Source organism: Xiphophorus hellerii, chromosome 16, assembly GCF_003331165.1.
Source record: "Xiphophorus hellerii strain 12219 chromosome 16, Xiphophorus_hellerii-4.1, whole genome shotgun sequence".
Classification (NCBI taxonomy): domain Eukaryota; kingdom Metazoa; phylum Chordata; class Actinopteri; order Cyprinodontiformes; family Poeciliidae; genus Xiphophorus; species Xiphophorus hellerii.
Genome location: NC_045687.1, coordinates 25,555,531 through 25,582,579, shown reverse-complemented (window position 1 = coordinate 25,582,579; position 27,049 = coordinate 25,555,531). Strand labels below are relative to the sequence as shown.

At 39.0% G+C, this 27,049-nt stretch overlaps 2 protein-coding genes across 4 annotated transcripts; both read left to right on the top strand.

The window, feature by feature from the left end:
• The first annotated feature begins 11 nt into the window (after positions 1-11).
• On the top strand, positions 12-11,515 carry rras (RAS related). Its single transcript, XM_032588596.1, has 6 exons — positions 12-618; positions 2,603-2,690; positions 4,337-4,439; positions 5,769-5,877; positions 7,047-7,165; positions 9,169-11,515. The coding sequence occupies exons 1-6, from the start codon at positions 532-534 to the stop codon at positions 9,254-9,256; spliced, it is 594 nt and encodes a 197-aa protein (XP_032444487.1). The 5' UTR covers positions 12-531; the 3' UTR covers positions 9,257-11,515.
• A 2,611-nt stretch (positions 11,516-14,126) lies between these two features.
• Positions 14,127-26,939, top strand: prrg2 (proline rich Gla (G-carboxyglutamic acid) 2). Of its 3 annotated transcripts, none has more exons than XM_032588594.1 (7): positions 14,127-14,541; positions 14,634-14,724; positions 16,795-16,967; positions 18,454-18,487; positions 19,587-19,722; positions 20,566-20,715; positions 25,424-25,535. In XM_032588594.1, exons 1-7 carry the CDS (start codon positions 14,500-14,502, stop codon positions 25,473-25,475), a joined length of 678 nt encoding a protein of 225 aa, XP_032444485.1. In that variant the 5' UTR covers positions 14,127-14,499; the 3' UTR covers positions 25,476-25,535. The 3 variants fall into 3 exon arrangements, with proteins under 3 accessions (XP_032444485.1, XP_032444484.1, XP_032444486.1); XM_032588593.1 differs by having other exon boundaries at positions 14,135-14,541; positions 19,584-19,722; positions 25,424-25,531; XM_032588595.1 differs by lacking the exon at positions 25,424-25,535 and adding an exon at positions 26,581-26,939 and having other exon boundaries at positions 14,153-14,541; positions 19,584-19,722.
• Positions 26,940-27,049: the final 110 nt, after the last annotated feature.

Genomic DNA, 27,049 nt, shown 5'->3' with positions numbered 1-27,049 from the left:
AGGAACAGTTTTCAGCATTAATGAGCTGCAAATCAACAAGGCATTTCAAAGAGGAAAGTCAGACACCCACCACAGGCAGCTGCTCTGTGAAAGTTCGCCTGAAAGCGAGCTCAGCCCCGCTGCTTCAGGTTTCTCACAGGGTTAAAGAGGAAGCAGTTCCGCCCTCAGAAGCTGCTCAGGGCTGAGGTAGAAGACAAGCAGAAAGAATAGGGAAGAGCTCAGCACCCGAGCTGTTTCTGTTCTAACTCTATCAAGACGAAACTAGGTCCTAAACTACGCCGCCGGACTTCGGAGGACTTTGGTACCCAGGTGTGGCTCTGTCCGCTAACACGTCGTCGGGGGGAGAAAAAACATGCGCACGATAAGTTTGAGTCTGAAACTGTGCCGATAGAAGTGCGGTGTGTCCGTGTTTGAAGCTCCGGTTAACGCTTCGGGGTCTGGGGGGATTTTGGTTTGGGCTTTTTGGGCGAGACCTGGTGAATCAGGCCTTGAGACGCTTTTTAATCTTCAAAGAAAGTTTCCCCGTCAGGAATGAGTGGGGAAGAAGAGAGATTCAAACTGGTGGTGGTGGGAGGAGGTGGAGTGGGGAAGAGCGCCCTGACCATCCAGTTCATCCAGGTAGGTACATGAACTTTGTCTCTACAGAAACGGCCTGCTTGCTTTGTCATGAGGATTGTTCTGAAGTTAGGATGGAATTCCTTTCTGGGAATAAAAGACCAGTTCGCCCTGAAGTTCGGTTGTGATTCCTCATTGGAAGTAAAGGACCAGTTCGCCCTTTTTAATGCGGGTTGTCCTGAAGTTAGGTTGTGGTTCCTCACTGCGAGTAAAGGACCAGTTTGCTGTTTTTAAGTATTCTGGACATTCACCTCAAGGTTCTAAAACTCATACTTTTCACACCTGGACACAAAAGTCTGATTCTGTTCCTATTTTGAGTAATGTATTCCACATGCCCAGAAAGCATTAAAATCATCAGACAGAACAAAACCTTCATAATCTGGTGACCCTTCAAAAATAATTCAGTCCACGGTTTTTTTTAAAGATTTTTTTTTCTTTTTTTAGTTCTAATGACCTTTTTAAGTAATTAAAAAGGTCATTGAATGACCTTTTTAATTACTCTCTCTTTCTGTTACTCTCTCTTTCTGTTACTTTCATTAACAGAAAGAGAGAGGAGAGAGAGGGGGAAGACAAATGGTCTGAGAATGAGAATCAAACCCAGGAGTTCTGCACTGAGGTCCATCCATAGCTGGACTATGGATGGAGTCCAGTAGGGCTTCATCCATAGTGGTGTAAATGCATTAAGACGTACTGAAATGGCTCCTTACATGTTTTTCCAGATTAAACTGAAGATTTCACAGATCACAAACTACAGTATGTATGAAGGAATCCATAGCAGTGGTTTGGTTGGATGAAGACCAGTTAAAGCTAGTTGCCAGACTTTTCTTCATAGACATCATTTTTTTAGTCTGCATTGTGACATCCGGAAGGTGAGGAGTTGGAGAACACTATGTGGGTTTTGGGACAATTTCCAACAATAAAATACAATTAAGTGAGGATAAACTGGGCAAACACTTAGTCAAAATCAGTCAGGAAGTTTCCACCACAATGTTTAGTAGTTCCAGCTGGTCAGCTTGATTGATGTGATGCCATTAACCCAAATCCACTCAAAGCAGAGTTGGCATCTTGTTTTTTCTTTGGCACTTTGCAAACATATTGTGCTCCGTGAAGTCTTGTTCTCCATTTTCTACCTGGGATTCGTCAGAAAAAAAAAGAATTCCCAGCCTTACGAAATGAAAGGCAGGGAATAACCTAGGAGTTGAGGCCGCCTCGGAAATGACTGGATTCTTCAACTCCTCTTGAAACGTTTTTATTATTTTTCAGAGTACATTTTTCTGCTAACAACGGTCACTTTCCTTAAGGAACTTAGATTTCATGAAAGCGGTTGGTTAGACACCATAATCTAAAATCTCCACATAATTGGCTGGTCCAAAGAACCACTGATGGAAATGATACGCATGTTATGAAGAAGACATAACATGCTTATATTTTATGAAATGTGAGCAAAAATGGAGTAGGGTCAAATTTTAGTGGTTGTAGGATTTCTCTTTTGTCTTTGGTTAAATAAAAACATGATCAATTTCTCCTGCTTGTTTTAGATTAGTGCATTTTGTTTTTGTAGTTTACCCATAATGCACTGCTTGGGAGCGGCCTCCGGTCATCTTGGTGATTTAGTATGCATCACCAGCACCAGTGTTCACTTCACTTTAACTGAGACCTAGGTTTTTTGGCTGGCTGGAGTTCAGTTTTTTGGGTGAACTTTGACCTCAGCATTCAGTTCAATTGCACATTCACACATCCCCAAACAAACCGGACTTTCTTGACAAACGAACTGGAGTTCGATTAAAACCAACTAAACAGTGAATGAACTACAACATTCAGTGCCCTCCAACAAGTGGCTTATTTAAATGTTGGTCAGGTGAATAATGGGATCAAGCAAAGTCTCTGTTGTAGTTTAAGATGGAATAATGTTTTTGTTTGGAGAAAGTAGAAGAAATCAGTACACTGTGTTAACTGCTCCGCCACTAATGCTGAATGTGTCCGACAGTCCTACTTTGTGTCAGACTACGACCCCACCATTGAAGACTCCTACACCAAGGTGTGCACTGTGGATGGGAAGGAGACTCGGCTAGACAGTAAGGCCGCACCACATTACACTGATTCACTCCGATTGTGTCAACAGTTTTGTTCCACAGCCCACAGTCTGAGAAGACTCACGCAGTCTGTGTTTGCTCCCTGTGTGTGTGTCACTGCCCTGTTTGGACTTGCAGCAGGCCAGCTGAGTTGGGTCATGCTGCTTTTTCACCATTTCATGAAAACATTAGATAAACCTCCATCCTAATTCTGGACATCTGCTGTCTGTTAGAACTCCATGAAAATGACTCTACTATGCCTAGGAAAAGTATTCACACCCCTTGCACTGTTTCACATTTTGCCACATTTCAACCACGAGTGAAATGTATTTTATGTAATAGACCAACACAAAGTATTGTAGTACCTGAGTCACTACAATACTTTGTAGTTGAACCACTATTTGCTCAGATTGGTGGGAGCACATCTGTGGACTTTGTCAGTTGAAATAATGTGTGAACTTTGACTATGCCATTCTAATTCATGAATGTCCTTTGATTTAAACCATCTCCTTCTCTGATTGATTCTCTCAAGTTAGTTTAAGTTCAAAGTTTGCAACCTGTGAGTCTTTGGAATAGAAATGAAAAAGAACTAATTAATGTTTTAAAATCTAGCTATAACAACAAATGCAGCTTTTAGTTGTTTTCTATTTCTTTCATTGAATAATTACACTGAATTTCGACAAAAGAATTCAGTACCTTAAGAACTGGTACTTAAGGTACCAGTTCTATTTTTTTAGATGTTCTTATCATTGTGTTGGAAACTACATTTCTTTTTTTAATTTTTATTTTTTTTACATAGTTTCCCAGAGATGTCAATATCCCACTGGATAAAATGTATCCACCTCCTGTGATAATGCCAGCAAACCTCTTAAGTTAATGGAGAAATCATGTTATCATGGGAATATTACAGGAGACTACCACTACCACCAGGCCAGAGCGGCGCTGAGCGGCGAGGGTCGCCAGCGCTGCTTGTAGCTTTGATTTAATTGCTTTTATTTCCTACGATTATTCAGCAGTATCATCTGATTCTCTTTTTAGTGCAACTTGAAACATTTTCAGATTTGTCAAGCTGCACTTACAGGTCAGATTCAGATCTGTTGCATCTCTTGTTTCCAACCAGAAACTTTATTTTGCAAACAAAAGTTGAAATGTAGAAGGAAATCTCTGCTTTGTAAAAATACCTACAAACTAGTGGACAGCACCAACAGCTCTGCCAGATGCTTTTTGTTACACACACCCCTGACTTCTTCACATGCTATTGGTCTGTTGCAGTGTTTTCAGGAATGATTTCTTTCTTGTGTGTTCAGTAGCTGCTTTTTAGATTATTTTGCCTCCATTTTGCATGTTTGACTTTACATTTGGGAGGGAAATAATTTACTTTGTATTTATTTAGATTTTAAATTTATCCCTGTGTGTTTTTGTTAGCGAACCACCATCACAAATGAACAAATGTCTGCAGCAGAAACTATTAATGGCAATACTGACCCAATAAGTCCAAAGGTTGAGTAATAAAGGACACACCCAGATTTAGAACTCCTGAAGGGCTAACAAGCTAACAGTGGTGACTGTATTTTACTCGTTTTACAAAACTGGACTCGCTTTGGCCAAAATATTCACAGTGTCTAGTGTAATTTTTCTGTGTGTATCAGTTCTAGATACAGCAGGCCAGGAGGAGTTTGGTGCCATGAGGGAGCAGTACATGCGCTCTGGAGAAGGCTTCTTACTGGTGTTTGCTCTCAACGACCGGGGCAGGTAATGACCTGGTGTGTGTGCATGTGTGTCTCTGTGTTTCTAGCATCTAAATGACAAAAGTTAGGGTTGGTTTTGCAAAGGGTTTTGGTAACGACATCAGTAGTGACCAAAAATTCTAGTAAAAAAAATAATAGGAAAACATTTTGCTTGGAATACAGCATGATTCAAAAATCACTTACAGTCTCAAGTTTGAAGCATGAAAATTGTTTTTAAGTGAAAAAATATTCCACATTAGCTTTTAAAAATGAAATTATATATGTTATACATTGGATTAAATCTGTATCTGCATCTCTATATTTGGCACATCATAAAATCAAAAACCCTGACCATCCTCTTCATGAGACTGTCTGCAGGCTTTTCAGATTCATTGTAATACAGAATGCTACAAGAGATTTTTCCTGCCAACATCTATCATCAGCTACCATCACCCTTTTAATAATCTCAATTTATTCACTTACTATATTTAATTTTCCTTTGGGACCAATAAAGTATTTTTGAATGTGAATTTGAATTTTATTTAGAAACTTGGAGTTTTATTGAAGCTCCAGAACTTTCAAGATAAAGCTTGAAAGTTGCAAATCTGCCCTTCTTGCAGATTTGCAAGAAGGGCACAAAGACGGCCGGTTCATGATGTTTGAGGATTTTTCCGCAGCAGGAGTTTTACTCGGTGAATCAGCAGCTAGAGAAGGATCTTGTTGTCAATGCTGTAACCAGCTGTGCTTCAGGACCGATCATAACGGGTGGGAAAAAGTCTTTAAACATTCCAAAGATGTTGTTGCCTTTTTATGCACTGAGGATCTTCCCTCAATTTGCCTGGTCTGAATAGTGTGAGAGATGCCGATTTTAACAAAGAAAGCTGAAAAATGTATATTTTTCATGAGGAAAAAGATGTATGAGTTTGCTAATAAGTTTAATTGATACCTGGTCAACCTTCTTAGAAACTGGGCCTCAACTCAGAATATCTCGTATATTAAAGATTTATTAAAGATGCTCGTAATTATAATGAAATAATCAAAGATGCTTTAAAATAATTTTATGAACAACGGTATACTTCACAGTTTAACCTGTCCTCAGATCAAGTTTTTATTTTTTTTATTTTCATCCATTCATCATTCATGCTTCTCTAATGGGGTCAGGAGGGGTGCTGGTGTCTGTCTCCAGCTGTCAATGGGCGAGAGGTGGGGTTACTGTCGACAGGTCACCAGTCCATCACGGGGCATGTCTATCATTTATTAGTTTAAAATCCATAACTTAAACTGTCGTTTTTTGTAAGTCAGTGCTTGTATAGATACTGGAAGTGCTCATTGTTTTTTGTTGTGATCCGTACAGTTTTCATGAGGTCCAGAAGTTCCACACCCAGATCCTGAGGGTAAAGGACAGAGACGACTTTCCCATGGTGCTGGTTGGAAACAAGGCTGACCTGGAGCAGCATAGAGTGGTACGCAGAGGCAGCCCTAGCTTGTTTGGCGCCCTGGGCGAACCACCTTCATCAATCAACCCACCACCATCTGGCGTGAGGGAGGTTGATTGATGAAGGTTTGTATTAGGCGCTGTTGACATTCAGATCAACTGTTGTAACATCAATGGGGACCGGTGGGTGGGGTGGGGGTGGGGGGGTGAAAAGCCAAGAATAATAGCTGGGACATTAAATCAGGAATTTACTGTGATTAACCACATTTTTTTAGTTCAGTTTCACAAGCCACACTCAGAGCTTATTAGTGCATGACAAGTAGAATCAAGAAATCACATAATAGAACCTGCTTGACAACATGACATGGGCTAAAAGATCTCAAAAAGCAACTCATCATGTACTGATTTGAAGAAATGTGAGAAAGTCATTGAAACTTTGCAAAAATGGCCTCCATGTCCGAGGGTCAGCAGAACCACTGCTGACCCTAAAAAACACAAAGGCCCAAAAATATTTTGATGATCTCAAAGACTTCTGGGAAAATATTATGAGAGTGCAGTTGGACTGCAGTTAATGATTATTTTAGTAATTGATTAATCTGATGACTAATCAGATAAAAATAGGCATATTCTGCAAACTTTTCATTAAGCCTTAATAATATAATATTAGAAATATGGTAAAATGTGCAAATAAACAAATTCCTGTTAAAATAAGAACATAAAATGTAATTACCTAAAATTCATTTTTGTGCTTGATCATTAATAGAACAGGATTTCCCTGCAACTCAAGAATCCTAACATCAACATGTGGAAAGCCTTTCTATTTGACTTAACATCAGCACTGTCTAGGGCTGATTTGTTGGCCATTTCCTGGATTAACTGGTTAATAACTGGATAGTAAAATGTGCTTAATGGATTAAAGCCTCCACTTGTTCTGGATAGAATATTACAGACAAAGGGTTTTCTTTTGTGTTAAATGCAAAACGTATGTTGTTTTTTTTTGTACGTTTTGGCATAATTACTGATCTGAGTGTATTGTTCATTTAACAAATCATCTTTTTTTTTTTAGCCTGTGTACTGTAATGATTAGGACCATACACACAATTACATAGGGACTTATCAGAGATTTGACGGTGTTAGTTGGCCTTTTCGTTCTGTGAGTCCTTACTTGATTTGACATGAAGCTGGGTGTGTCTGCAGATCTCCAGGGAGGACGCTCAGGCGTTTGCCAGAGAGAACAAGATCCACTACATGGAAGCTTCTGCCAAGAATCGCTACAATGTGGATGAAGCTTTCGTGGAGCTGGTGCAGATCATCAGGTAGAGGCTTTCTGCATTTGGGATGTCTGTCCATCTGTCTTTCTTTTCCTCTTTCCTTTCTTCCTTCATTCTTTTGTTCTTTCCTTCCTTCCTTCCTTCCTTCCTTCCTTCCTTCCTTTCACACACTTATCCCCAGTGGGGTCATGATGGGTGCTGGTGGCTCCCTCCAGCTGGGTCACCCTGGACAGGCCAGTACATCGCAGCATTTGGGATGCTTGCATGTTTAACTTGGAAGATAAACATGTAAATGTTTACTTGCATAAAGGGAACCTATTATGCAAAATATACTTCCTGCACATTTTTGCTCTTCCATTAAAAGAAAACTAAAGTAAGAAAAAAAAAATTCAGCTTTTTTCCAGCAAGACGTCGCTGTTTTTCTAATTATTATTATTATTATTATTATTATTATTATTATTATTATTATTATTATTATTATTATTATTAACATCTAATGAGTTAAAACAGCTCATTCAAAGAAGCAAAACTGAGGAGGTGAAATCTCATAATCTGAGAATTATTTTGTGCAAAAACTGTAATGAACATGTTTTGTAGCCCATAGACATATCCTAAGTTGTTCAAGTTAGTATACACTGCCTGGCCAAAAAAAAAGTCGCCACCAAAAAATGGTCACACTCTCTAATATTTTGTTGGACCGCCTTTAGTTTTGATTACAGCCCGCATTCGCTGTGGCATTGTTTCAATAAGCTTCTGCAGTGTCACAAGATTTATTTCCATCCAGTGTTGCATTAATCTTTCACCAAGATCTTGTATTGATGATGGGAGAGTCTGACCACTGCGCAAAGCCTTCTCCAGCACATCCCAAAGATTCTCAATGGGGTTAAAGTCTGGACTCTGTGGTGGCCAATCCATGTGTGAAAAAGATGTCTCATGCTCCCTGAACCACTCTTTCACAATGTGAGCCCGATGAATCCTGGCATTGTCATCTTGGAATATGCCCGTTCCATTTGGGAAGACAAAATCCATTGATGGAATAACCTGGTCATTCAGTATATTCAGGTAGTCAGCTGACCTCATTCTTTGGGCACACAATGTTGCTGAACCTAGACCTGACCAACTGCAGCAACCCCAGATCATAGCACTGCCCCCACAGGCTTGTACAGTAGGCACTAGGCATGATGGGTGCATCACTTCACCTGCCTCTCTTCTTACCCTGATGCGCCCATCACTCTGGAACAGGGTAAATCTGGACTCATCAGACCACATGACCCTCTTCCATTCCTCCAGAGTCCAATCTTTATGCTCCCTAGCAAACTGAAGCCTTTTTTTTCTGGTTAGCCTTACTGATTAGAGGTTTTCTTACGGCTACACAGCTGTTCAATCCCAACCCCTTGAGTTCCCTTCGCATTGTGCGTGTGGAAATGCTTTTGCGTTCACAATTAAACATACTCCTGAGTTCTGCTGTTGTTTTTCTTCGATTTGATTCGACCAAACGTTTAAGTAATCGCCGATCACGATCATTCAGGATTTTTTTCCGACCACATTTCTTCCTGGAAGACGATGGTTCCCCACCATCCTTCCAGTTTTTAATGATGCGTTGGACAGTTCTTAACCCAATTCTAGTAGTTTCTGCAATCTCCTTAGATGTTTTCTCTGCTTGATGCATGCCAATGATTTGACCCTTCTTAAACAGACTAACATCTTTTCCACGACCATAGGATGTGTCTTTTGCCATGGTTGTTTAAGAAATGAGGAGTTACTCATTGCATCAGCTGGGGTTAAATAACTTGTTGCCAGCTGAAAGATAATCGCCTATGCAGTACTTATCCAATAGGAGGCTTGTACCTATTTGCTTAGTTAAATCCAGGTGGCGACTTTTTTTTTGGCCAGGCAGTGTAGTATAGTCACCTTCAAGATATCTTAGATGTAAATAATTAGACTACAGGTACACTCACACACTAGTCATAATGCAGTGTTAACAGTTTGTGTGTAAACATAAATCTGATCCCATTTTCATTTTGTCTGTCTCCATCTTCCTCATTCAGACGGTTTCAGGAGATGGAGAGTCCTCCTCCTCCAACTCAACAAACTGGGAAACAGAACAGTCGTGGCTGTCCCTGTGTCATCCTGTAGGCATCGTTACTATGGACACCAAACCCTCATCCCACTTGAGCTTGTACAAAGAAATGTGTGTGTGTGTGTGTGTCAGAGTGAGTGACAGATAAGGTCTATCAACCAACCTTCCAGAACACTTTCTTTGCCATTTACCAAAAACTGTTTTTTGTTCAGCCTATAATTTTTGTATTATTTTCATGAGAAGGATGTAAAGAGAAGGTTGTCTACAGCAGCAGATAGAGAAACAGGAAATGAAACTTGTCACATCAGAGCCTGATGTACAGAAGAAGAGCTGCCTCATCATTCAATGACAGACTGCATTCTGAATGCAGACCCTGAGTGTAGATTTGAGTCAGAAAGTATTTCACATTCTTGTGCAATGTGGCACGCCCTAAACTAGTCATGGGCTGTACTGTCATCTCCCATGACTTCCTGAGGGGGGCAGCAGAGCCTGACAGCTGAAACAACATGCCTGCTTCGTAGTGTGCTTATGCTTTGGGTTCTGTCTACAGTTTGAGGAGGTTTATCACCGGTAGCCATAGCAACTATAAATACTGTGGCTTCTCTGCTCTGATCACATCTAAAGTATTTCACCTGGTGCTTTTGCAATGCATGGCTCACATAAGCTTGGTGCTTTAGTGGGGAAATTGTGTTTTTATGAAATATTACATAGACTTCAGCTGGATGCAGTATTTCTTAACAGAACTAATTTCTTTATTTGCACACTTAGGGCACTTATTCATCGACTACAGCACCTGTACGAGGAAGAGGAGATTATCGGTAGTAATTTGCCTCAGAAGCAGCAGTGAAGGCAGTATTTTAAAAATGACCCAGAGCTTTTGGAGTAGATTGTGCTTCAGTAAAACCCCTAGTGTTCATGTTTTAAAAGGATTTAAAGTAATCATTTTAAATCACACATTTCTGCATTTGGCTGAAGAAGAGGAGGTTAATAGTTCCGTGCTTTACTGCATCTGCACTCCAAGAAACAAATAAAAAATAACCACAATTAATGAAGAACGATGTTTTCTCACAGATTTAAAGGACAAAATAAATTAGACAACAGTTAAATGTGTAATCAGCAGAGTTGGATTTGGGTCTAGAGCAAGTTTTGGTTTCCTAACCACTAAGGAAAAAAATCCTTTAGTAATGCAAATTACAGTACATTAATAGGTAATCCTTCACATCAGCAAAGGATTATCTTTGCTGCTTTAATGCATTCATTCAAATATGAATTGATTCATGTTAAGTTCAATATCTCCATGCTGTTTACAAAGAAATGTACTATAATTTTTTGAAATACTTGAATATTGTCTAGATTCATAAAATCCCCAAATATTCAGGCAACTCAACTTATTTAAGCCTATAAATTTGATATAAAGTACAAAGTTAACAAAATACTCACTCATTAAAAAAAAAAAAACTAAACAAAAAAAACTTTTATGGCCACCCTCAAAAATCAGAGCCCTGGGCTACTGCCCCTGAAAGCCCATTCCAAAGTTTTCCCGGTTAACCAGAGTCCTAATGGAGGATTGTCTGATTGGAAATGTGGGAAAAATCCGAGGTTGTGAAATCCTCATGAGTCCATTCACAATGCTGTGCCTCTGCAAAGGAGGAATGATATATGTTGATAATAATCTGCTGTAATTTTCATTTTAAAAATAATTTTTATTATTGTTTACCCCAAAGCAGCTTTGTTGTTTCGTTTTTTGTTGACAGTATTACTCTCCAGCAGCAGCAGCGGCCCGGGGGGCGGAGCGTTCAGGGCCATTTGGCTGCTGTTCATAAAGGTTCAGGGTAAAATAAAAAAACACAACCTGCACAGTTTAACTCATAGACGAATTATTGGACATGCAGATATACTTCCTACATGATGCTTTTATTGGGGTTAGGTGAGGTGCTATTTGTTTTTTTATCACAATGCAATAAGGTACAGACAGCCACCTTTGTGTTTTGATTAGTAAATGGCTTAAAGTTGTTATAATAAGCTTTGTGAGATGCAAACTACACTGTGGTCCTGGTGTTTATTTCACGTTGGAGGAGGTTGGTTCACCTTTTATCTGTTTTCCAAATCCAGATGATTACAGCGAAGCCTCTCATTTATTTGGTTTCCAACATAAGAAGGGACGTATCGTTCAAAGCTTTACCTGAAACTGTAGCAAACATCACTTTGTCCTGGAGTATAAAACAATCAGTTTTCTTATATGACAATGTTGTCAGCATATTATCACCACTTTCAGGAGATCACAAGGAATTAATGTATATACTCAAATCTTACAATAGACAATCAAATTAGGCATATTCTCAGCTTTTTATTTTAGAACAAGATGGAGTTTTATGACCTCCCATAGCGCTATCAAAATGTTCACATTTCTAAGTTCTGCTTTTTGTTTGTTTTTCTAAGAGGCATCATTTTTATCTGAAAACATACAATCCACATATCCAATTTTCTTTTTTTTTTCATGCTTAAACATCAATAAAACATTTCTAGAAAAAAAATTGTCTTGTGACTTTTGTGAGAACCAGATCTAATTGGACAAAGTCAAATTGGTAAAATGTCATTTAAGTAAACCATTGATTTCACCAAGTTATTAACTTTGCTCAGGATGAGAAATTGCTGCAACAACTGAAAATGCAAAAGTAGATAGCAGTATGAGAAAGTAGCAGAGTGAAGAAAAATGATCTTGTCCTCCAGCAGCAAAATTACAGAGATACTCACAATAACCTAAGCCAATCCTGGTATAAACTTTATAAAATGATTAAGCCTTGTCTTAAAGGTAGACAGGGTGTCTGCCTCACACACTGAAACTGGGAGCTGGTTCCACTGGAGGGGAGCCTGAACAGATTTTGTTTTGTAAAAATGTTTAAAAACATGAATAAAACATTACCTTATCAGAATTTCTTAGTCTTCTATCTAAAGTCCCATTAGGCTACACTGATGTTTGTGGCATGTGACATGACAGAAAATCAAGAATGTAGAATAAGCTTGCAAGACAGTTAAACTGGTATTAGCATTATGTATTTTCAAGGCACATAGTGCCTTTTATAGCACAATCAAGTAATTATGCTACCTTCAGCTGTTATTAAAAGTCTATCAAACAAAATTTAAAATAAATTTGACTTCATAATTTGATGCCTTGAAATTGGGCATCTGTCTCTTTAAGAAGCTCCTACCCTTTCTTTTTCTCTGACTTCAGCACTTTATCACAACTATGCTTCTCATTACTGTTAGCAAAAAGTAGAATATCTGAAGTTCATAAGTATACTGGAGTGTAAGTAAATCAAGTGTGCTACTTACCATCTACTTGTTGTGTACAAGAAATAATACTAATTTAATACTACTTTGGATTAAATTGGGACATTTTTAAGTTTATATAAAGTTTATTTCAGTATAGTGTGATAAAGTAATATGTCAACCAAATTATACATTCAAGTATGCAGCCAGCAGACTCATTTATATGCTATAAGTGTAATAGGTATATATTTGTGGCTCACATTTTAGTTTGCTGAAGTATATGACACAAGTGTACTGTTCTCTTTACTGCCATTGCACTACTCCCATTCAATTCAATTTAAGCTGATTTATAAAGCACTTTAAAAAAACAACACAGTTCACCAAAGTCCTGTACACCACAACCAGAATCAAAAACAAACAATACAATAACAACGGCAAAAATCAATACTTCAAGCTGAGTTAAAAGCCAGTGATAAAACAGAAGCTTTGAAAGGAGACTGCAAATGAGAATGAGCTGTCACCTCTCAACTTCCTCTTCAATTTCAGGACAACTAACAAAATCTGATTTGCTGACCGGGGAGAGAGTGAAGCAGATCAGACAGATACAAGGGCAAGGCCACTAGTTACATATAAACGTCTAGTCCACAGTTTAGCTTACCTAAGTATACTTTAACAAAACATAGTTTTGTGTTAACTGAGACACAAAACTATGTTTTGTCTTAGTTGAAGTTCTTGGTTGATAAGTCTGAATGTAAAGATGACTCTGCAGAGGGTGGGTTAGACTGCACAGAGGACTGAGGAGCAGATTTCCTCCAGCTCTGACCTCTATGCAGCATGATGCTCCACCCATCCTGCACACAGACGGCTCCAGCTGCTCCCCTAAGGCAGGAGGCTGAGGAGCAACAAGAGCAAGAGATGGAAAACCGAAGATACCTGCTGCATTTAGTGATCAGGACCAGTCATGTTTTTAGAACCTCTGTCACTAAACTGTCAAGGTTTGTTGTTTTGAGGCATGAACAAAAGTTTTACTACTTTTAACAATGCTATTAAACAACATATAAGGAATATATATATATATATATATATATATATATATATATATATATATATATATATATATATATATATATATATATATATATATATATATATATATAGATATAGATATCTTATCTTAGATATCTGTACTCAAAAGTTTGGACACATAGTTGTGTCCAAACTTTTGGTCTGTACTATATATATATATAGCAACATTTTATATTATATTTATTATAATAAATATAATATATATATTATATTTATTATAATAAATATAATATATATATTATATTTATTTAACCTTTTCCTTTTTTTATTTGCCTTTTTAACAATAAGCAATTAATTAATCAGTCATCAGTCACATGCTAAATTAAAGTGAGCTCGATCATTTCCATTCTGACCATTAATATTTTTTGAAGAGCAAAAACATAATCAATCGTTTTAATGATGGTTTTGGGTTGTGTGTGGTTTTTATTTCAGTTTTATTTATTGTTTTTAGTTGTGCTTTTATTTAGGATATTTAAAGTGTTTTTCAGTTCCATTGTTAACCGTTTACAAAATGTAAGTTTATTGGTCACTGAGAGGGCACAATTGATTGATATATTACTTGAAAAGGGTCTCAGAACATTATCTTTTATCTCAACAATTACTGGGACAATTTATTGTAAAGCAAAGTTTGACAGGCCTGCTGTACTGTCATGCTGACTCAGTTTGAGCAGAGCTCACCAGAAGAACTGATCCTGTCTCTTCTGGTCCCTGTTTTGTTTGTTAGCTCAGTTCCCTATGCAGCCAGTGAGTAAACAGAGAAACAGGCAGGCCCTCAGACTTGTTTTGAGAGTTTCCTGCTTTCAGTTGACATGTTGCAGAACAGGTTTGTAGTCATCTCAACCAGCAGTATCGAGCCAGCTCAGTGTCAGGCTTCGTGGCTCCTCCCATTTTGCTGAAAGTCTGAAGTGTTGAATGGATTTTTTAGCATTTAAGGGTTTGAAGAATGGGTCATTCTGACGGTCAGAGGTGCAGTCCTGTTGGGCAGGTGAGTGCTCCTTTCTTTTGTGCCGTACTCTGCTGATCTCAGATCTTAGGAGTTCACCCTAAAGACTCCATGTTTTCCTGTTTCTCTTCTAGGCGTTTCCCTTGATGGCAGTATTGCATTGGATCGTGTTGCTGTCCGTGCTGCAGACAGGCCAATGTTATGTTCGTAACCAACAAGCACCAGGTAAAGAACTCTTCCTCTCACAGCAAACAAACACCACTGACTAGAAAAGGAAAACATTTTGAGTAAAGAATCAGAAATATAATACTTCTCATGAATGTATGAGATTATGATCTCGCTATGCAAAGTGGGATGACTATTGAAACTGAGTGAAGATTAGCTGATGACATCAGATAGAACCTGTCTGCTCTGTCCATTTCCTTGTGAAAAATAAATATACTAAGAGTATTAAATTTTAGCATACTTGAAAATACTTAAAGCCAATCATCACTTCCTGGATCCTTAAACTATACTTCAGGTTTAAGGACTATTTAACTTGAAGTATGTTATTTTGGAACAACTAATTTTGTAATTTTGTGTATTTTAATTGTAATTAAATTGTAGAAAATCACAATTTAAAGTGCACTAACTGTACTATCACATGCTTTTTGGATCTTTTGGATTTGTATACCTTTAGTATACAACTAAAGTTATACTTTGTACACTTTAAATATATACGGCTTTTTTATGTAATAATAACTTACTTGATTAGTATATCTTTAGTGTACAATTTTTGTGAACAAATTACATATAAAAAATATTTAGAATGTCTTCTAAATTTATAAGCATTATATATTTTATATGTTAGTACTGTGATCACAGTAACATTTGGTTTATTATAATTGCTAATGAAGTACACCGTTTAGTTACTTAACAGTGTTACATGCTTCATACACATGTACAGTACTGTAAACATATCAGGCTACCAGTATTCAGAAGGATGAACAGCAACACACTTTCAATTGAAAAAAAATACTTTGTATATTCGATATATTCACATTTTTCAAGAGTAAATTGCCAATATACTATCTGAGAATTTTACAAATTATGAATATACTGTAGTAAAAGTTTACAGATAACATGCTTATGAAAATTAGCACCATAATAAAATAAGTACACTTTGGAGAAATGTGAAAAATATTTCACCAAGCACAGAGTATTGATTTAATACAATGCCACAGTATTTCAGTTTTACTGCAGACAAACAGACATTTCTCCTTCCTAAGAACAGTGAGGATCAACGACAGAACATTCCCGTTCACTGGACCATTGCAGTGAATGGTAATTCACTGCAATTCCCATTGCAGATTGTCCATGCTGTTTCACAGACAATCTGCTCAGCTCAAAATTGCACCTTAAGAAAAGAGAAAAACGGGCGTGCCGTGGTGGCGTAGTGGTTAGCGCGACCCGTATTTGGAGGCCTTGAGTCCTCGACGCGGCCGTCGCGGGTTTGACTCCCGGACCCGATGATATTTGCCGCATGTCTTCCCCCCTCTCTTTCCCCGTCTCCTGTCAGCCCACTGTCATATAAGGGACACTAGAGCCCACAAAAAGGAAAAGAGAAAATCCTCCTACCTTATTAAAACACCAAAATGTGTATATATTTTTGAGTTCCAGAAAGACTTTTGTCAGCTCCTTGAATAAATAGTAATAGTTTAGTTGGTCTGCTAAAATTGCATCTCAAGTCACAGGTGACAATGTAAAAAGCATTAATTTATTACAGAGATTATCTGGATATTTCAGATTTGTTTGTCTAAATAGCCTCTGCCATAAACTTCTATTTCTGTGTCGGGAAATTTTAATTCCATCTTATGTGCCAGCATAAACTCTGATATTTGGATTGATACGTTCTGACCTATTTATTTATTTATTTTTTTTTAATTTTATGACTAAAAAATCAGAACAACTTCAGGTTCTCTGTGAATTTTTTAATCCCAAAGGAGTGAAACCACCACTATTTTCCTGTTTGATAAACTCTTGATTCTGTTTAAGCCCACTGAGCATCAGAGTCCTTCAATCCTACATTTGGAATGAAAGTTCTGTGGACTTTTTTCTGCCACATGCCAAAAGTTTACTCCTAAAAACACCCCAAGGTCATTTGACGATGCATGATGAGTTGCGTTCCTACAAAGTTCCCCAACATTGTTCAGTTAAAACCTCTCAAGAATTGGACCTCAACTCGTGAGCACAAAGCTGCAGCCTGTTACAGTCTGGTTTCTTTCACTGATCTGAAAAATGACTTGATTCCTGCAGGAGATCCAGTGTTTTTGGATGCAGAGTCAGCAACATCCTTCATGTCTCGCTCCTTGCTCGCTAACCACTGGGACTTTGAGCTGGTGGTGAAGGGCGACCTGCAGAGGGAATGCATAGATGAAACGTGCAACTATGAGGAGGCCAGAGAAATTTTTGAAGATGATGAAAAGACAGTAAGGATTCTAAGAGTTCATTCAGATGTTATGCCTGAAACAAATCAGTTATGTACAGATGAGTCATGTCCTGAAAATACTACCTGTCTTAACAAAAGTATTCATACTGTCATGAAGTGCGGTGGTGAAAGCGGTGAGGGAAACGCAGCAGACCCAGATGAGATGAATGATGGAAGTTTAATGATGAAAATAAACTTAAATAAGTACAAAAGTCCACAAAATCTGGCAGCACAGTAGAGCGGAAGGCTAGGGCTCAGCACTGGTAGCAACAGGCTACACGCATGGACAAGAGACATTGACAAGGACCCGACAACACACAGAGACACAGGTGAGACTAAATACACAGCAGGTAATTGGGGAACGAGAAACACCTGGGAGCAATCAAGGGGAAGACAGGACAACACGAAGACTCAGAGACACAGGAAACTCAAAATAAACACAGAAAAACACGGAACATGACACATACATCATAAACATTTCTGCATTTTACCATACTACAGCCACAAATCTCATTCCATCATCCCAACATGGAGAGATGATGGACCACCTGATGTGCTCTGCTTAGATTAGACAATTGCAGAACTTCTTGGCTTAAATAGACACATAAATATTTTAAATGCAACATACATAGGGTGAATGACGGCGTCATGCTGTGGAGGCTCTTTTGTTCAGCAGCAACAAGAAAGCAGGTCAGAGTTGATGAGAAGATGGATGGAGCTAATGATGAGGTCTTCATGGAAGAAAGCCTGTTGAGGCCTTAATACAAAGTGTAATATACAGTATGTTGAAGGGCTAACAGAGCCCTCAGCATCATGCTGTGGGATTTTTTTCAGTAGCCTTTTTTTTTGCTGGTCTGTGGCCCTAAACATTGTTGTCAGTAACAGTGAACATGAAGTCACAATTTCAGTCTCCTAGATGGGAAATATTGCAAAGATATGCTGCTATGACTACAGTAAAATATTAATTTAAAGACTTTTTTTTATGATCAAGTAGCTGTGTCATTCTCAAAGCACTCTTGGAAAAGTAATGGATGCATGCAAAACCGTGAATTTAATAAAATAATCTTTATCAAAGAAAAAGAAAAAGTGAATACAAAAAAATAAAGATCCAAAATCTTATTACAATTTCTTTTCCTTCCTTCCAAAAAAACTCAGCACACACAGTCAAAAATTTGATTGATCTGTGCTACAAATGTAAAATATGTAAAATTTAAAGAAAATAAGTTGAAGTTTATGGCTGTGAGATAAGAAATGTGAAAAATGTTTATAAAGGGTATTTGTACATAACTTGAAATATGGAAGACATGTTCACATTGATCCAATCCTCTAAAACCTCCAGAAACCCTGTAAAGGGACTGAAGACGACTGGAGAAAGGAAAGTCTGGTGGCTTGGAAAGGAAATATGAAAAATAAGTGAATGGAAAATGTTTTAAAGAGAATACAATCGGAGGCCACTTTATTGACCGGTTGTTTTCTTCTTTTTTCAGAGAGAGTTTTGGAGTACATATGATAAGAAACCAGGTTAGAAAAATCTTCATCTTCATTCTTTCATGCATGGCTTTAGGTTGAGCTCATCCAAAGTGAATGTAAAACATTTAGGTGTGAGGGGGGAAAAGGGATGGATATGTTTTAGTGTACTGAAGGCAACAACACACTTCTGGAAGAGTTCATAATCTACAAGTTCAGTTTAATTCAGAATAAAGCAGGTCCAGTTCATTTCATATACATACATTATTGTGTCAGTTAACCTGTCAGAAGTTTTCAAAGCTATGACATCAGATCACTTTTCCCTCTTTGTTTGGTGAGGTAGCAATTATTATTTATATAAATGTCTGATTCTTGAATCTTATTGCTAAGTTTTCTGGCTTTTAGCAAATAGAAATCATTTTGGTAATTCCCAATTGACCTAAAATAAGAGTCATTTGGTCCAATTTAACTTCTGCCTGTAAAAAGTGCCTTTTTGTTCAGTGTATGTAAACTTCTGGTTTCAACTTTACATGTAAGACAATAGTGACAAACTCAGTGCAGATTAGAAGCTAAGACTTGGAATAATAAAGCAACATTGGGTAAAATGTATTGCAAATGCAAAATAAGACAGAAAATAGTGTTATTAAAGCTAAATAAATTTCTAGGTAACCAAATTAAAACTTGAGAAAAGATTAAAACACAAAATAAAAACACAAAACAGGTTACCTAGAAACCAAGACAAGCGCCATTAAAATCAAAGTCAGAAACCTGGACTAAAACAATACATGTAGTAAAAACAATGAATTGAATATTCCCAGGAAATCATTTCAATTTTGCTTGTCTGTTGAAAAGAAACAAGCTTAAATGAAAGACCAAATCCATTGTTTAGCATTTTGGAAAACTGTGTAACTATTTTTGAAATAACATTTATTAAATTATTGGTAAAAAGCAATACATTTTAACCTCATCTTTAAAAACATCAGTCAACTGTCTGCATATTATGAATTTCAGGGAGTTTTTTGTTGCCAGCAAACAGAACTGTTATAAGAAATGAGAATTCACAGTAAAAGATAAATCATAAAAGCAGATCAGCTCAATAGAGTGCAGACACATTTTGTTTTTATTGTTTGTAACAAACATTTTATTTTAGCAGATCCAAGTTCCTCCAACTTGGATGTTTCTGGGTTGGTGGCAGGAATCCTGGCCATAGTAGTGACTGCTGTTATTGCCACAGTCCTTGGAGTCTACTGCTACAAAAACAAGAAGAAACCCAGGACAAGGTCTGGCCGGTATGTTTACGTCAAAGTTAGAAATTTTACTGAAAAATCAGAACAAATCATCAAAATAAAAGGCAAATTTTAAACACAGTTGACCTTAAAGCAGTGGTCTCAAACAGCATTTCTGGAGGGAAATGGTCCTGAAACTTCTAGATGTGCCCTTTGAATTAAATAGTAGTCACACAGGTACACCTACTAGAAGGAAACAAACGCACCCAGTATAACACTTTCATTCTACTGGCCGAGAAGTTGCCAGGCGATGGTGCTCCTTTGTTCCAAGCGTGAGCAGAAAATGATTCGCAAGCGATCAGAGGTTTGCAAGCGGAGATTTGATCAGACAAGTTCTGAGTGCGAAGAGAAAGACTTGAGACAGCACAGTGAATCTTTGAAAGAGAACAGAAGTTTTGAGTACAGGCATTACAAGTTTTGAGAAGAAAGACAAGAAGTCCTGCTTTCAAACAGAAAATATGTGCTCTTGAATTTTGGCAGAAAATTTCCCCCATAGAGGAGGCATTATCTTGCTGAAAGAGACCACTGGCTGCTCAAAACAGGTTTTCTATAAAAGGATGTACACCGTCTGTAGTACACTAGTGTGGATTATCCTTTTCCATTGAATAAATGTACTCTAATGGTTGGGTTTTTTAATGTGAGCTTATCATGATTTTACTCCTGTTTGCAAAGCAGGCAGTAAATGTATCTGTATGTGTAGGAAACAGATGTGATACAAGCTAATGTCATTGGTTTATAAAATGAATTTATTTTTATCCAATTTCAAAACATTTCTATCTTTCTATTGTTTTGCTTGTCAGCTTCCTCAGTTCTGTACTTTTATTTTATGTCCTTGCTCTGCTCTAGTACTCCAGTCAGAATGGGAGCAGATGGGGCCCCAGTCCCGGAGGTGGTGCCCCTGTCTGGAGTGGTGGTCCCACCTCCACCTTTACCCAGCTACAATGAAGCTTTGATCCACAGTGGACAGCATGATGCCCCTCCACCACCTTATTCAGGGTAAGTGGGTGGGGTAGTCAACATGTACAGACGTCCAATATGTCCAATACAAACTTCTGATGGAACTTAAGAAAACAAATGTGGCCCCAGTTATGACAGCAAACAGACTTTGTTGAACATCTCTTTTACATGCCTGGCAAAACACAGGGAACCCCTGGCTGGAGAGAACTCATTCACCAGCCTCATTCATCAGTATTCAACAGCAGTGTTCACAGCAATGTGATGGGTTTTCTGTGGAATAACTCTGCCACCTAGTGCACAGGGGGCCAATCTCAACAGACAGTCTGCATATTCATATTTGTTACAGTCACAAAACTTCAATCTGAGTGAGAAAAGAATTTAATGTGGAAAAACAGAAACAAAGTTGTGTCTAACTAATAAGTGGATAGAAATAATACTATTTATGTGTCTTTTCCATAATATATTGTAATGTGAAATATACAAAATAATAGCATAGAATAAATGTCTGTTAACTGTGGCAAACCTTCATCAGTCTAGTTGGATACCCATTCATAATATGTAGTGTACTAACTACTTTCAGAAGTTAACTACTTTGGTAAATGAAATATGCCTGAGTGTGTTCTATATGGCAGGCTATATAGACCCTATATATATAGTATGCCTGAGTGTGTTCTATATGGCAGGCTATATAGACCCTATATATATATATATATATATATATATATATATATATATATATATATATATATATATATATATATATATATGTGGGTTGGACAATGAAACTGAAACACCTCTCATTTTAGTGTGGGAGGTTTCATGGCTAAATTGGACCAGCCTGGTGGCCAATCTTCATTAATTGCACATTGAACCTATAAGAGCAGAGTGTGAAGGTCCAATTAGCAGGGTAAGAGCCCAGTTTTGCTCAAAATATTGCAATGCACACAACATTATGGGTGACATACCAGAGTTCAAAAGAGGACAAATTGTTGGTGCACGTCTTGCTGGCGCATCTGTGACCAAGACAGCAAGTCTTTGTGATGTATCAAGAGCCACGGTATCCAGGGTAATGTCAGCATACCACCAAGAAGGACGAACCACATCCAACAGGATTAACTGTGGACGAAAGAGGAAGCTGTCTGAAAGGGATGTTCGGGTGCTAACCCAGAATGTATCCAAAAAACATAAAACCACGGCTGCCCAAATCACGGCAGAATTAAATGTGCACCTCAACTCTTCTGTTTCCACCAAAACTGTCCGTCGGGAGCTCCACAGGGTCAATATACATGGCCGGGCTGCTATAGCCAAACCTTTGGTCACTCGTGCCAATGCCAAACGTCGGTTTCAATGGTGCAAGGAGCGCAAATCTTGGGCTGTGGACAATGTGAAACATGTATTGTTCTCTGATGAGTCCACCTTTACTGTTTTCCCCACATCCGGGAGAGTTACGGTGTGGAGAAGCCCCAAAGAAGCGTACCACCCAGACTGTTGCATGCCCAGAGTGAAGCATGGGGATGGATCAGTGATGGTTTGAGCTGCCATATCATGGCATTCCCTTCGCCCCATACTTGTGCTAGATGGGCGCGTCACTGCCAAGGACTACCGAACCATTCTGGAGGACCATGTGCATCCAATGGTTCAAACATTGTATCCTGAAGGAGGTGCCGTGTATCAGGATGACAATGCACCAATACACACAGCAAGACTGGTGAAAGATTGGTTTGATGAACATGAAAGTGAAGTTGAACATCTCCCATGGCCTGCACAGTCACCAGATCTAAATATTATTGAGCCACTTTGGGGTGTTTTGGAGGAGCGAGTCAGGAAACATTTTCCTCCACCAGCATCACGTCGTGACCTGGCCACTATCCTGCAAGAAGAATGGCTTAAAATCCCTCTGACCACTGTGCAGGACTTGTATATGTCATTCCCAAGACGAATTGACGCTGTATTGGCCGCAAAAGGAGGCCCTACACCATACTAATAAGTTATTGTGGTCTAAAATCAGGTGTTTCAGTTTGTATATATATATATATATATACTGCTCAAAAAAATAAAGGGAACACTCAAATAACACATCCTAGATCTGAATGAAAGAAATATTCTCATTGAATACTTTGTTCTGTACAAAGTTGAATGTGCTGACAACAAAATCACACAAAAATCATCAATGGAAATCAAATTTATTAACCAATGGAGGCCTGGATTTGGAGCCACACACAAAATTAAAGTGAAATAACACTACACGCTGATCCAACTTTAATGTAATGTCCTTAAAACAAGTCAAAATGAGGCTCAGTATTGTGTGTGGCCTCCACGTGCCTGTATGACCTCCCTACAACGCCTGGGCATGCTCCTGATGAGGTGGCGGATGGTCTCCTGAGGGATCTCCTCCCAGACCTGGACTAAAGCATCCGCCAACTCCTGGACAGTCTGTGGTGCAACGTGACGTTGGTGGATTGAGCGAGACATGATGTCCCAGATGTGCTCAATTGCAGGAACTGCTGACACACTCCAGCCACATGAGGTCTAGCATTGTCCTGCATTAGGAGGAACCCAGGGCCAACCGCACCAGCATATGGTCTCACAAGGGGTCTGAGGATCTCATCTCGGTACCTAATGGCAGTCAGGCTACCTCTGGTGAGCACATGGAGGGCTGTGCGGCCCTCCAAAGAAATGCCACCCCACACCATTACTGACCCACTGCCAAACCGGTCATGCCGAAGGATGTTGCAGGCAGCAGACCGCTCTCCACGGCGTCTCCAGACTCTGTCACGTCTGTCACATGTGCTCAGTGTGAACCTGCTTTCATCTGTGAAGAGCACAAGGCGCCAGTGGCGAATTTGCCAATCCTGGTGTTCTCTGGCAAATGCCAAGCGTCCTGCACGGTGTTGGGCTGTGAGCACAACCCCCATCTGTGGACGTCGGGCCCTCATACCATCCTCATGGAGTCGGTTTCTAACCGTTTGTGCAGACACATGCACATTTGTGGCCTGCTGGAGGTCATTTTGCAGGGCTCTGGCAGTGCTCCTCCTGTTCCTTCTTGCACAAAGGCGGAGGTAGCGGTCCTGCTGCTGGGTTGTTGCCCTCCTACGGCCTCCTCCACGTCTCCTGGTGTACTGGCCTGTCTCCTGGTAGAGCCTCCAGCCTCTGGACACTACGCTGACAGACACAGCAAACCTTCTTGCCACAGCTCGCATTGATGTGCCATCCTGGATGAGCTGCACTACCTGAGCCACTTGTGTGGGTTGTGGAGTCCGTCTCATGCTACCACGAGTGTGAAAGCACCACCAACATTCAAAACTGACCAAAACATCAGCCAGACAGCATAGGTACTGAGAAGTGGTCTGTGGTCCCAACTGCAGAACCACTCCTTTATTGAGTGTGTCTTGCTAATTGCCAAAGATTTCCACCTGTTGTCTATTCCATTTGCACAACAGCAGGTGAAATTGATTGTCAATCAGTGTTGCTTCCTAAGTGGACAGTTTGATTTCACAGAAGTTTGATTTACTTGGAGTTATATTGTGTTGTTTAAGTGTTCCCTTTATTTTTTTGAGCAGTATATATATATATATATATATATACATTGAATTCAATGAGAAAGTGTGTCCAAACTTTTGGTCTGTACTGTATATATATATACAGTATATATACAGTATATATACTGTATAGAATAGAATAGAATAGAAGTACTTTATTCATCCCAGCAGGGAAATTACTTCGCAGTTACAGCATAGAGACAAGACACAGTAACAACTACCACTGAGTAGTAGTTGTAGATAAAATAAAATAAAAAATAAAAATAAAATATAAAATGCTGTTAATATAAGAAACAACTTAAGAGCAGTCCTTGCAAAGATTCATAAAAATGCAGATATGTATATGTAAATATATGTACAGCAAGTGTGCCACAGTGCAGTTGTGCAAAATCGGACTGATTAGTGCAGAACAATGATTTAGCTTTTATTGTACAGTGAGATGGCATGTGACAGGAAGGATTTCCTGTATCTGTCCCTACGACAGCGGAGCTGGAGCAGTCTATGTGAGAAGGTGCTCCGCTGTCTGTCCACTATGTGGTGGAGAGGGTGCTATATCTCTCTCTCTCTCTCTCTCTCTCTCTCTCTATATATATATATATATATATATTTTTTTTTTCTTTCTTTGACTGAGTCAAAGAAAAATGCGTCTTCATTCCAGTACTCATAGCTGCAGGGTGGATCTGCCACTGGTAAACAGATTTGACAAATTCTAGAAGAAAAAAAATGGTTCTTTCCCTTCAAAAATGTGCAGATTAGGTAATATTATGATCAAGAATCCTGAACCGTAACATTAAATCAAACCAAGTCACCTTCTAACTCAGGTGGATTTTTGCTTACAGACGGCTATATTCACCGCTATAGCTATACTTTTGTATATATATATATATATATATATATATAGAGAGAGAGAGAGAGACAGATTTGGTAGATGAGCTACCAAAACTCTCTCTCTCTCTCTCTCTCTCTATTTTGGTAGATGAACTACCAAAACTTGGCAGCCCATCTACTGACATGCCTGATAAGGAATTAGCAAACAAGTGACTAAGGGTGTTTTCACATCTGGTGGACCAGGAGACTCGGTTCGATTGGGGACCAACATTTTAACACTTGTTACATTTTCAGTTGGTGCTGTTCACTTTCAAACTGCACTGTGTCAAATGAGTTACACAGTGCAGAAACACTGTGTCACTTTGAAAAACCTGTTTCAGGCCCTCACTTGAAGTTGCACTGTACCAGGGACCACTGAAGGAAACAGCATGAAAACTTCTGAAGAAAACAGAGCACAACTTCTTTCTTCACAAAATGAAAATAAAAATGGAGTGGTGTCAGAGCGGTTATAGGATTTCTCATTTTTCTTTGGCAAAAGACCATGAGCCATTTCTTACACTAGCTCTAGACCAGGGGTGGGCAACTCCAGGCCTCGAGGGCCGGTCTCCTGCAACTTTTAGATGCGTCTCTACTTCAACACACCTGAGTCAAATAATGAGGTCATTAGCAGGACTCCGGAGAACTTGACTGCACTTAGGAGGTGATTCAGCTGTTGGATTCAAGCGTGTTGGACCAGAGAAACATCTAAGAGTTGCAGGACACCGGCCCTCGAGGACCAGGATTGCCCACCCCTGCTCTAGACTCATGTTTGTTTTAGTTGTATTTAACCAGAATGCAATGTGCTATAGTCCACTTCCTGCTTTTTGAGTGTTTGAGTGTTGAGGTTTGACTTTACTGCACCTCTGTTGTATCAGGCATAAAGACGTTAGCAGTAGACCCTTTAGGTTTTGCAGACCCTTAGGTTTCCATTGATCCACGGACTTTGGAGGTCAAGTGAAAAACCTTTGGCTTCTCAAACCATTCCTGAAGCATTTTTGCTTGGTGGCAAGTTTCCTATAAGGTTTCTATAAAGGGATGTACACAGTGTGTAGCACTGCCTAGGAATCCAAGTAACAGACTCATGGAAGGAACCCAAGGTTCAGTAGAACAGACCATCACACTCTCCCCACTGGATGGACCTTTTTATCATTGTGCATCACGATGCCATGTGTTCCTAGTGAATTTTGCACTCACATCCTGGAATCCTTCTGATGTTGAAGAAAATGTAATCCACTGGGCCAAACTGCCTTCTACCATTGTTCTGAAGACAAATCAGTATGAACACAAACTGGACTGCTGCTAAGGCACACATGCAATAAATCGTAATGATGTTACGCATAATTAATGTATGTATGCATTTGATTGAAGGTTTGTGCTGTATTCTGTAGCACTTACATCACCTCCTCACGTTCTAACATGTCAGAGCACCACTGTCCTTTATGCTCTGACACTAGGCTGCTACATATTCTATAATTATACTTCCTATCTCTGACCACAGGGAGGCGCCATCGGAACCCGCTGAACCAGGAGACGACTAATGAGAAAGGTGGCCCTGGTGGGAGCGTCTTTTTTCTGTGCCTGATGTCTAACTGAGAAAACTTTATGCCTTCTGTTTTCTGTTGCTTGTTTGGTCATGATGAATGCGTATTTATGGTAAACCACATCCACCACAGGATGCTCACACCTGGTTAAACAATGTGCACACATGAGATTCATGTGCTTTTTTTTGAGGTGGGTGGGGTTCACTTTTGGTGGTTCTGCTGTTCACCCCAAGATGATTTATGCAAAAGAACTAAAAAAAGTTGACATTATTTTTACACAGTGCAATGTTTTATAAAAATAAATGTAGAAGACATGTGTCCAGGTGTTTTGAATTTGTCCCACATATTCACCTAAATGTTGGGAGTCCTCGAATCTCTCTACATGTGATGGCTGCGAGTCTTGATATTTCCTCACAGGGATATAAA

Coding starts and splice junctions, on each gene's coding strand:
- rras (XM_032588596.1), top strand. CDS start 532: ATGAGTGGGGAAGAAGAGAGATTCAAACTGGTGGTGGTGGGAGGAGGT. Junction 619..2,602: donor TGACCATCCAGTTCATCCAG/GTAGGTACATGA, acceptor TGTGTCCGACAG/TCCTACTTTGTGTCAGACTA. Junction 7,166..9,168: donor GAGCTGGTGCAGATCATCAG/GTAGAGGCTTTC, acceptor TTCCTCATTCAG/ACGGTTTCAGGAGATGGAGA.
- prrg2 (XM_032588593.1), top strand. CDS start 14,500: ATGGGTCATTCTGACGGTCAGAGGTGCAGTCCTGTTGGGCAG. Junction 14,542..14,633: donor GGTGCAGTCCTGTTGGGCAG/GTGAGTGCTCCT, acceptor TTTCTCTTCTAG/GCGTTTCCCTTGATGGCAGT. Junction 20,716..25,423: donor CCTCCACCACCTTATTCAGG/GTAAGTGGGTGG, acceptor AACCTGTTTCAG/GCCCTCACTTGAAGTTGCAC.